General features: G+C 43.5%; 1 protein-coding gene across 1 annotated transcript in view; it reads right to left on the reverse strand.

Moving 5' to 3' along the window:
* Nucleotides 1-12396, reverse strand: part of LOC308313868 (protein phosphatase 1 regulatory subunit 12A) — a 64273-nt gene that overhangs the window by 21723 nt on the left and 30154 nt on the right. The window contains exons 11-12 of the mRNA XM_080761195.1: nt 7613-7813; nt 1610-1701 (exon numbers count right to left, since the gene is read on the reverse strand). Of these exons, the coding sequence (XP_080617321.1) occupies nt 1610-1701; nt 7613-7813 (293 nt within the window). The remainder of the gene's footprint in view (nt 1-1609; nt 1702-7612; nt 7814-12396) is intronic.

The raw sequence follows: 12396 nt of genomic DNA on the forward strand, positions 1-12396 counted from the left end.
GTGATTTTCATAACGTTGCTGAATGACGTCTGAGGTACGTTGGTCTTTCACTACCTCCATGATGCTCGGTGACATCATAGAAGGTAGGTTTGTTTCCCTGTTTTTTTCTTTTTTTAATAATTTTCATCAAAACGATTTGTTTCACCCAGTGTCAATGATCTAATGGGCGTTACACTTCCTCTGCCAATCTGGGGAGAGCAGCGGACTGACCTCATGCTTCCTTCTATGCATGAGGAGTCCATGCAAGCTGCTTCTTTTCACATGACAGGGGGGAGTTTCCCGGGCCGGATGTAGCGCGTGGAGGGAACGCGTTATTCCAACCAGTTCCTTTCCCCTCCATCAGGCGCTCGGGCTGGCCAGGGGGAGGCAGTGTTTTTTCTTCAGGCAGGTGTTTAGTGATGGAATGATAGAGAAAAATCCCATACACCCACAATGGGCTTTTTTCTTTCTTTTCACTGGACCATTCTCACATGTCCCAGGGATGGGTGGAATGTTTTTTTTTTTAAAATAATACCCACGTATTAAAAAAAAAAATAGATTGCTTTTGTGAAAAGACATTCATATTTTAGAAGAGTACTTCAAGTTAACATCTATTGCTGTACTTCAATACACCTGTATTTTGCTGAGAAATATTTTTAAAGGAATATTTTACATTGGGCAAAATATACCCGTGTTTAGCGATGGTGTGACAAAACTAAGGTTTAGAGTTCTAACTTCTATGGCTGTCACCATTACACATTTAAACTAATGTTTAGAGTTCTAAACTTCTATGGCTGTCACCATTACACATTTAAACTAATGTTTAGAGTTTTAACTTCTATGGCTGTCACCATTACACATTTAAACTAAGGTTTTGAGTTCTAACTTCTATGGCTGTCACCATTACACATTTAGACTAAGGTTTAGCGTTCTAACTTCTGTGGCTGTTTACACATTTAAACTAATGTTTAGAGTTCTAACTTCTATGGCTGTCACCATTACACATTTAAACTAATGTTTAGAGTTCTAACTTCTATGGCTGTCGCCATTACACATTTAAACTAAGGTTTAGAGTTCTAACTTATATGGCTGTCACCATTACACATTTAAACTAATGTTTAGAGTTCTAACTTCTATGGCTGTCGCCATTACACATTTAAACTAATGTTTAGAGTTCTAACTTCTATGGCTGTCGCCATTACACATTTAAACTAATGTTTAGAGTTCTAACTTCTATGGCTGTCACCATTACACATTTAAGTTGACAATTCATTGTCACACAAATTATTGCCATTAACGATTGAATTGTGATTTAATCGGAAATTGGAACATTATGAATATCATTTACATTTATGTTTGCCTTTAAGACTTCGTAATAAAAAAGTGCACAGGGGAGATAAGACAAAAATATATACCAACAAATTACTGCAATTTTTAAAAATAAATTGTATGTATACTTTTAAAAATAGTTGATCTACAAGTTTACAACGAGGTCACGAAGTGATGCATTGTAAGCTTGTAGATCAAGCTTACAATGGATGTGAAAGAGGAGCTTATTTTTACAGTACTGGTAAAGACACTTTTTTTGTTTTCACCTGCAGCATAATGCCATGCCATGGCGTGGACTCACCTGTTGGTGGCGCTGTCTGCAGAAGTGCTGCTGTCTGGGATACTGAACAGCCTGCGGGTGGGGGTTGGGGGCACACGCGCCAGCCTGGGCTCCTGGGATTCAAACCAGCAACACAAACCGTCACATTTTGGATTTTTGCCACCTACATAGCTCACCAAGTTGCCAGCACAGAAAATAGTGGCATCCTATAATAAGCATTAGTGAGGACCAGTAATATGAAGATTTGGAGCTCCATTTTTGTCACTGCTAAACCCCTTATCCCAAAACTTTTTTGCCTTTATTTTTTTTTTAAACTATTTTGCAATAGTTAAAATGGCCGGTCTACAAGCTCACAACGTGTCAATGTAGATTGGCTAGTTGAACTATTCAAAAATGTTTTTCAAAATACAAAATAAAAGGCAAAGAAGTTCAGGGATAAGGGGTTTAGCGGTGACGAAAATGGAGCCCAAGCTATCTTAGACTTATAGGGACACACAACAAATACTTTCCTGGGGGTTTCTATGTGGGTAATATGTGTTTTTAGACATTTTAGTATTTCCAAGTGTCCATGTCATGGACCACTGGTCTCACTTTCTTCCTGGACTACAAGTTGTCTCAGTAAGACAGCCCTCCCCCTATCCACAAGGATGCGGGCAGTGCACCAAAGCATTATGGGAATTGTAGTCCAGGAATTAAGTGAGACCCAGTGTCCATGACCGTCGACACTTATTACTAAAATTTCTAAAAACACATATTGCCCACACGGACCCCCCAATTGAAAAGATTTGCGCCACATTGAAAAAATAAATAAAAAAAATGCAGATCTACAAGCTTGAGTGCCGCGCTACGAGCTTGTAGATCTGCTATTTTTCCAAAGCTAAAGTACAACATAATGCTTAAAACACCGGGGTTTCCCGTCAAGAATGGATTAATGTATATATATAATGGATAGTTCCAAACATTGTAACTATCTCATTGAGACACAGCGCTGTGCCTATGGGCTATAGTTCCAAGCATTGGAACCATCCCATTGAGACAAAGCGGGTGCCTATGGGCTATAGTTCCAAACGTTGGGAAGCTAAAGTATAACATAATGCTTAAAACACCGGGGTTATAGTTCCAAACATTGGAACACTCGGGCTATAGTTCCAAACATTGGAACTATCCCATTGATATAGAATGAGCTAGTGTCACCACTCTCATAGCCTAGCCTGGGTCCCTTCCAGCCTGGGTCATAGCCTGGGGTTCCAGCCTGATTCGCTGCATTCTGTGAATTTGTATTGTCGAAATCAGGTTGGAATCCAGGATAGCAAAAAGGTTAAACATTTTTAGTCACAGTTTTTGTCGAACAAAATGAACAGGGCCGTCTGTGAGCAGCTCTCGCTGCACCGGAGTGGGTTACAGTACGTGACGTCAGTGGGGAAAAAGGACAAGGCCGGAGAGCCGAAACATCTGCCATTTATTTGTGATGTAGAAAATTATAAAAAAATAGCTAAAATCCATTCTTGCTGTGCATGTGCGACCCATTACCTATATTGTTTTTACAATGTTGATTTAAGCGGGTAGCGTACCATAAGTCAGAGTGCAGTGGTTGCAAGAAAAGTTGTTTAAAAGGCCACTTCAAAACTCCAGGGTGTGTAACACGCGCACACACACAGACACACACATGCACACGCACGCACACACAGACATATACTTGGTACACATCAGGCGAAGCTCAAACCCCAACCACGAAACCTATAACCTCGAAAAGGTCTAATCATAACCACACTCTGAATCTTCTCTTCTCCTAATGGATCCAAACTATTCTGTAAACAATGTCGTAACCATAAAAGAAGAAAGAAAAAGACGCGCGTGCACGCACGCACGCACACAGCGTGCGTGGCGTGCGTGATGTACTGTAACTGAGCCTCGTCATCATGACTTTATTCCATATCCATTTAAAAAAACAGCAGCATTGTGTTTGTTTGGTTTGGTTTGGTCTTTTGGTCTCAGTTCAGAGCCAGTCAAGAGGTCGGCCACAGAGGACCGTCTGTTTCCATCCATCTGCTATGGCGTGTTCCATCGGTGACTCCACCAGCCCACCTGCCATGTCCTTCTCTCAACACATCTAGGGTTCGCTCAGACTTTCCGGTTTTCCTCCATTGCCATCCCCAGTGGTGGAAAAAGTAAGTATTATTCTTTTGTAAAAGTACCAATACTGCAATTTAGAACTACAAGTAAAAGTACGGAATTGAAAATGTACTTGAGTAAAAGTACAAAAGTATCGGCATCAAAATGTACTTGAGGGCGGCTGTGGCTCAGGAGGTAGAGCAGGTCGTCCAATGATCCCTGGGGTCGGCGGTTCGAATCCCGGCTCCTCCTCCTGTCTACATGTCGAAGTGTCCTTGGGCAAAGACACTGAACCCCACACATTGCCTCCAATGAGTCGGTCGGTGTGAGCTCGCCACCGTCGGTGTGTGAATGTGGGAAGTGAGGACGCTGGCGTCGACTGTTCGCCGCTTCACCTCCCAATTGTATGAATGAATGAACCATTGTAAAGCGCTTTGAGCACTTGGAAATGCAATTCATTATTACTTAAAGTAATACAAGTAAAAGTACTCGTATTGCAGAATGTCCCCGTTCAAAATGTGTACAAAATCTATTGAAAATAGCCGATCTCACAATGTGTCGCATTGTGAGCTTGTAGATCGGCTATTTTCAAATTGCCAAAAACGTTGAAAAAAAAAGAAAAATCTCCAAAGTAAATATAGTAACAGAACTAATTTTCAAATAATTGTAGTGAAGTAAAATGACAGATTTTGGCTCTGAGATGTAGTGGAGTAGAAGTAAAAGTATTGGAAATTGGAAATACTCAAGTAGTTACTTTCCACCACTGGCCACGCCCACAGTTCCTGCTTACTGATGCAACGATGCATCGTGTCCCTATAACGATGACATCTTACTGATGCAACGATGCATCGTGTCCCTATAGCGATGACGTCTTACTGATGCAACGATGCATCGTGTCCCTATAACGATGACATCTTACTGATGCAACGATGCATCGTGTCCCTATAGCGATGACGTCTTACTGATGCAACGATGCATCGTGTCCCTATAGCGATGACATCTTACTGATGCAACGATGCATCGTGTCCCTATAGCGATGACATCTTACTGATGCAACGATGCATTGTGTCCCTATAGCGATGACATCTTACTGATGCAACGATGCATTGTGTCCCTATAGCGATGACGTCTTACTGATGCAACGATGCATCGTGTCCCTATAGCGATGACATCTTACTGATGCAACGATGCATCGTGTCCCTATAGCGATGACATCTTACTGATGCAACGATGCATTGTGTCCCTATAGCGATGACGTCTTACTGATGCAACGATGCATCGTGTCCCTATAGCGATGACATCTTACTGATGCAACGATGCATCGTGTCCCTATAGCGATGACATCTTACTGATGCAACGATACATTGTGTCCCTAAAGCGATGACATCTTACTGATGCAACGATGCATCGTGTCCCTATAGCGATGACGTCTTACTGATGCAACGATGCATTGTGTCCCTATAGCGATGACATCTTACTGATGCAACGATGCATCATGTCCTTATAGCGATGACATCTTACTGATGCAACGATGCATTGTGTCCCTATAGCGATGACGTCTTACTGATGCAACGATGCATTGTGTCCCTATATCGATGACATCTTACTGATGCAACGATGCATTGTGTCCCTATAGCGATGACATCGGGGGAAACGACATCTTTCTACCACTGGTCTGCTTTGAGGCAGGACTCCAGAGAAGAAGGGAAGATGTGCTGACCTCATTGCCAGCTCTGTGGCAGTGGCCCGGCAAACTGTGTTCTTCTGGAGCGGAGTGGTGAAGGAAAGGTTTGCCGAATATTAGATGCAGAAATATATTGAGAAGTGCGTCTTCTCAGCACATCCATGCACCTCTTCTCACCTCCTCCATCATGGCCTCCTCCATTCCTCTCCTCCTCTTGCCTGGCAGCTTCCATCTTCAGTCGGTGCACCTCGCGAGTTCTCAACGGGCCTGGAAGTTAACCGGGCCCTAGTGGGGCGGCCCGAGGCTTGGCCCGGACCCAACGATTACTACACTTGGCCCGGGAACTCGAAAAGAAAGGTGTCATTATGTGCTTCATGTCCTCAAAAGTCAAGCATCTGTCAAGCTCTGACCTGAACAGATTGGACCTTTTGTTCCTGGAGATAATCGCCAAATCATCTTGAAAATCCGCCAGTTTTGACAATTTTTCGATTCGTATTTTCTTGGTAAAGTTCACTTCAAGCTGCATCCAACAAATCCACTTCCATTTACGTCAGCTTTTTTCGGGGGTAGCATAATTTACTTTATTATTATTACTTTTAGCATACGTTTTGGGTCCGGCAGGTATGGGCAGAACGTCAAATGTCCAAACCATCTCAACCTCACCTCCATTGTTTCATCCCCAAACCTTCTAAACCCCGGCTGGTCCTCTAATGGTTCCAAGGTGGCATTCACACCAGGACGCTTCACTGCGCTTAAAAAAACTAAAGCTCAGCATGATCTATGTAAACTGTAGCTAACATGGCATATGCATAATAATTGTATATGATGATCGGATCATCTATGGGAGTACAGTACGTACAGTACATAATAAACATTGGATAACTCAAGATTAATTTTGCCCTCCCGTCTCCGCTGTGAGTCGGCCATGTGCTCAAAAGAACAGTGCTCTCACACAAACACACACGCACGCACACACACACGAACACGCGCCCAGTTCCCGACGACACACTGCATCCACGTTACCTTCACTTAGTTTACATCCCAACTAAATTACTCAAAGTATAATTTTTAACACCATAGATTTCACTGTGAATTTGATTATGAATTGAACACATTGATAAAGTTCTGCTGCTGCGGTCAACACAGCGCAGTGTGAACGCAAAATTCAGCAGCAAATTAAATTAAACCTAAAGAGTGTCTCGACTCGAGATACCCTGGCTGGAAATAACGGTTTCGTCAAAAGTACAGCGCTTAATCCATTTAGACCCGAGGACGATTCTACAAATGTCTTCTAGATCCTGACAGTTTTCTTGAAAAACCATGTCAGCGGTGCTCAAGGACCCCCAAAAATATATGCAATTGGCCGACCCCCATCTGAAAATATGTTGTTCCAGGGCCCCCCCCCCAGAATAGAAGCAAAAAAATACCGCTCTGAAAGAATCCAAAGATTTGTTCACGATTTTTCAAAAATAGCAGATCTACAAGCTCATATAGGTGTAGGGGTCATAGTCTTTTGAATAGTTTGCATGAAGTTTTAGTCACCTGGACTGTTTTAGTGTTAGTCTAGTTTTAGTCGACTAAATATCAGAAGATTTTAGTTGACAAAATCTACAGTTGATTTAGTCGATTCAAATGCATGTTTGATGCCTTGATGCCGATGTCGTAATGGCTGATTTTACACTTGAAAATAGCTGATCTACAAGCTCACAAGGCGTCGCAGCGCGACACGTTGTGAGCTTGTAGATCGGTGATTTTCAGCATGCAACCAAGTGTAAAATGTCTATGTGTCTTTTACTTCCAATATACTGGATATCTGTCCACTAGTCCCCTCCTAACATGTTAGTCTAGTTTTTAATTTGTTGACGAAATTGACAATATATTTAGTTTTAGTCATAGTTTGGTTTTCATTTGTTTTCCACTTAGTTTTCTTCAGTGAAAAAAGGTAGTCATGAACATTTTTCATCATAGTATCAGTTGACGAAATCAGTGTTGATTACTAAATCAACTGTAGATTTAGTCGACTAAAATCTCATGACATTTAGTCGACTGGAACTAGACTAAACACTAAACATTCCAGTTGACAAAAATGCGACTAAAACCAAATGAAAACTATTCAAGAGACTATGACTAAAACTAAAATCAAGCTGCCAAAACCAACACTGGACGAAATCAACAGCGGGGTGCATCATGAGCTGTGGCGTTGTTGTTGTTGTTGTTGTTGTCGTTACCTTGGTCTCGGCCGCCTCGGAGCTGAGCCGCGGACTGGAGGCAGAGCGGGTCATCCCCACCAGACCGCCGGGGGGGTCCGGGCTGGGGTCAGAGCCGACCCCCGCCGAGCCCAGGGTCACAGAGCTGCCCGCCTTGCGCAGCGACGTGCGCCACGAACCCGGGGCCTCGGGGGCCGATGAAGAAGGCTTGGCTGGTTCCTGCTGCACGAGAGAGAGAGAGAGAGAGAGAGAGAGAGAGGGGACACACGATACACAGGTCATCAATCAATCAGTGTCACATGACCTACATACCGGTCATCACCAATCGGTTTGTGTTTTATTTCGGTACAGACCTCAGCTGTTATACCCAAACCATCCATCCATCTTCAACCGCTTATCCGTAGTCCGGTCTCGGCGGCACCCCGTCCACGTGTATACCGCAAGATTAGCATGTACGCTCTTTCTACAATGAGAGGCCTATATGGATGCTAGCGGCGGAAGCTAACCGAGGCAAAACCTAATAACTTTCCACGAGACATCTCGAGGATAGCACGGAATGGGTTGAAGCACCATAGTTGCAAGACAAATCATTAAGCCAGTTTCCTGTATCTATGCTGCGTTTTAAACAAGAGGTTCCCAACCAATGGTTCTGGTACCACTAGTGGTACTTGGGCCCGCCTCTGGTGGCACACGGAGGAGTCGCCCAAAAAAAAGAAGAAAAAAGACAAAAGTGGAATTAAATATTTATATTACTACAGGTAGTTCTTCTGACCAAGCAATTGGTTGAAATAGGCTAAGGACCGCAGCCGTGCTGAAATGGGCATGACGGCACACCTATAGCCGACCCGGAAACAATCTACTAGAAAAAGTTTACTTTACATTGCTAGCTTACATTGCGATAGTTTTAATTTATACGATATATGATCCAAAAAGCGTTCATATTTTGCGGGAGAGACGGATGAGGAGCAGAAAGGCAGCACCAAATATATCGATCCGTTCAAAACCACGGAGAGCGCCCTGGATTAGGAGAGACGAGTCATTCTTTCCGCCGCGCTAACAGCTAAGTCAACGGTAAGCTAATTTTAGTGCAGAGCGTAGCATACGGTAGCCGAAAGCCGAACTGACCCAAGATTATTAAATAATAAAAATAATTCAGAATATTCTTATCTCGCCCGGTATCATTGAGGATGCGTACATCGACTCGTACATAGGACGTCGGAGGACGTCCTATGTACGCGTCGATTGGGACCCCTATGACGTGTGGCAACGTCCTATGTACGGAATCGGTTAAAAAGGTGTAGTGAAACGGAAATGGTGGGCATTTAATTTTGAAGTTTCAGCTTGAAACACTGGCTCAGAAGTTTCTGCACCAATCAGAGCGTCGCATCGCTCCAGGCTATGGGTCCTATACGTCCTTCTCATGCACAGTGGTTTGTTTACAAAGTGACAGAGACGGCACAAAAGCCAGGGGATGTTTTTCTAACACAACCTGTACACAACCTACATACATATTTTAGCGTGATTATTAGGTTTAAAACGAGTATTACACTGTCTGGATGTCATCTTGAATTGAGGATTTCTGTAATCAGTAGCACCTGTGTTTGGACGGACGCGCAGATATGGGAATCAAACTGGTGAGCTTCATTTTTATTGGCTTTTATTGATGTGGGCCTCGACACGTCATCACGCAGCGCATTTTCGTTTTCAGGAAGTAATTAAAAAAAAGAAAAGTATGGACTTTTGCTATAAAAACACACCCTGGGTATGCCCATATGATTGACCATGGATATGGTCTAAAAGTGTGAAAAACGTATTTTTTATTTCACTACATCTTTAAACTGTTTCCTGTCTATATATGCTATGTTTTAACCCAATTAGACCGGAGGCCGATTCTAAAAAAAAATGCTTCTAAATCCTAACCATCAGTGGTGCTCAACCTTTTTCATTTCAATGACCCCCGGAATTATCTGTATTTGGCTGCCCGACCCCCATTTGAAAATATGTTCTTCCAGGCACCCCCCCAGAAGCAAAGATTTGAGTTAAAAAACGTTCGCTCTGAAAGAATATACATTCAAAGATTTGTGTCACATTTCCACGATTTTTCTGAAATACCAGATCTACAAGCTCGTACCGTGGCACCCGGTGCCGCGCTACGAGTTATGTTGTCATTGTTTAATCCACATTTTTGATCAGTTTTAAGTAGAGGCGTTCATCGCCAGGTACCTGGCGATGCGATTACACATCGTTTCCGAGGGTCACGATGCGATTAATCCCGATTAATCCCGATTAATTGGGCTACGTTACGATTCGATTAATCCCGATTGATCCCGATTAATCACTCACTGTTAATCACTCAGTCACTGTGTGACTAATAAACAAAGTGCTTTCTAATGATTATGAATATATATATTCTTTCACAGTGCATGTTTTTAACTCAAATCTTTGCTTCTGGGGGGGTCCATAGAAGAAAATATTTTCAGATGGGTGTCTGTGGCCAAATACAGAACAGTAATAAGCAGTTTTCTTAAAAAAAAAAAGAATGAGTTTGTACAAGCATACAATAAATATATATTAATAATTACATAAGATGTCATGTCATAGAAATACATGGGCAGGATTTCGGTTGAGGTCAGCAGCACTCTGTCAAATTGCCTTTATTCTTTGTTAGGACAAAAAAGGTGCTTTTCTTTGTTTCCTTATTCAGGGATTTCATTTTCAGTTACTGAAGTGTCATTAAGGAAGCTTTGGGGTAGTTATTGAGACTATTATGTTGCACCTTTGTTTGTTTGCACACATTAAGGAGCATTTGGTTTAAAGTATTTTACAAGTGTATGGCAACATTTTGGATTCTATGATGTTGAGGGGACACGGGAACTCGATACAACTCACAACGTGTACAAGACCATATTGCCCACTGACATCCAGAGATGCAGTCAAGACAACCATCCCGATCCCGAACACACGGACAGCTGCCCATGCACTCAGAAAAGGCGACTAGAATTACGAAGTCCATCGGCACTTTTATTGCAAAGGATTTACGTTCACATTGGGTCGTGGGGAGCGACGGATTCCGGGCCATGTTAGCACTTTGGAGCCACACTACATCGTCCCATCTCGGCCACATTTCACAGCCGGTCGATGGCGTGAGTTTTATCGAGTTCTCGTGTCCCCTCAACCTCATACAATCCAAAATGTTCCCTTTCTGTCATCTTTTTCTCTTCCCCTCCGCGTTGGTAACTCGTTCTGTTTTGGTTGTTGAAAGCTAAAGCGTGTGCGAGCGCTGTGTGCGTCACTCTAAACGGTCCGGTACGACGACGCAGCGCAGTCGCAGATTAGTTCCGCCCTTTTGCTCCGGTAAAAAAAATACATTAAATAATCGATGTTTGACATTTGTGCATCGATGAATTATCGCCCATGATGGCATCGCGATTAATTGACTAATCGATTTTTTTCCCCACCACTAGTTTTAAGTCATATGGGCAATCCACAGGACAGCATGGGAGATGAGACGCGTTTTGATGACGTCATCGCAAAAAAGGTCCGTCGCACAAAGGGTTATGGGAAATTGAGTCCCTATTCATTACCAGTAAGACGCGCAAACGCGGGAAGCGAACGCAGCTGAGACCCTGCAGATCATGTCTGCCTGTCTGTGTGTCTTTCCCGCTGTTACTGTATATGTGGACCTGGCCCCTTTTGTGCCCATATATGGAGCTGAGTGGACCTGGCCCCTTTTGTGCCCATATATGGAGCTGAGTGATTGCCGATGCAACACACTCAATATTTGGATAGCGGGACAGACAGACAGACAGACAGACACACAGACACACAGACAGACATGATCTGCTAGGTCTCATAGTAAGTGCTCACTGCATTCGCAACAACGGAGGGGGTGGAGCGGTGCGGAGTGCTTCCTTCTCCATTCTGTCGTTGTGGTCGGCACTTTGGAGCCGACCACAAGCCATTACACCGTTTTACAGTGGAATTTCATGACAAGCAACTCAGGTCGAATCACCCGGAGGGTACTACTAACCAGTAAGACGCGCAAACGCGGGAAGCGAACGCAGCTGAGACCCTGCAGATCATGTCTTTTCTGTCTGTCTGTCTGTCCCGCTGTTACTGTATATGTGGACCTGGCCCCTTTTGTGCCCATATATGGAGCTGAGTGGACCTGGCCCCTTTTGTGCCCATATATGGAGCTGAGTGATTGCCGATGCAACACACTCCATATTTGGATAGCGGGACAGACAGACAGACATGATCTGCTAGGTCTCATAGTAAGTGCTCACTGTATTCGCAATAAGCCACGTCCTGGAAACCCCCAAGTCAAACACCAAATGCCCTGATAGGTAACCTCGCCTCACCAGGCTTTCCACCACCTCGGAGGAAAGCCTGGTCTCTGTTTCAAAAGTCCGTATGATCCTGTCGTCAGCGGATGATATCGTTACGTCATGTTGTAGTATTGATTTGTAGTCGACAGGCAGGAACAACAGTCGGCAACTTTATTGAGGGAAAAGGAAGGTTCCTTCCTTTTCCCTCAATAAAAGCTCTCGTAGCCTGTAGCTTTAATTGAGAAAAAATGACCTTTTTTCTCAATTAAAGCTACAGGTTGCCGCCTATGTTGTTCCTGCCTGTCGACTACTAAACAATACTACAACATGACGTAACGATATCATCCGCTCCCGACAGGATCATATACCCTAAATGAAATGGTGCCCAGGCTACATGATAGGAGGCAAGCTTCTCCACTCTGCTATAAGGATATATCGGAACAGCCTTCCCCCTGCCGTTGTTGGGAGACGTTACAT

The sequence above is a fragment of the Protomyctophum bolini genome (assembly GCF_963924005.1).
Source record: "Protomyctophum bolini genome assembly, chromosome: 4".
Taxonomy (NCBI): Eukaryota; Metazoa; Chordata; class Actinopteri; order Myctophiformes; family Myctophidae; genus Protomyctophum; species Protomyctophum bolini.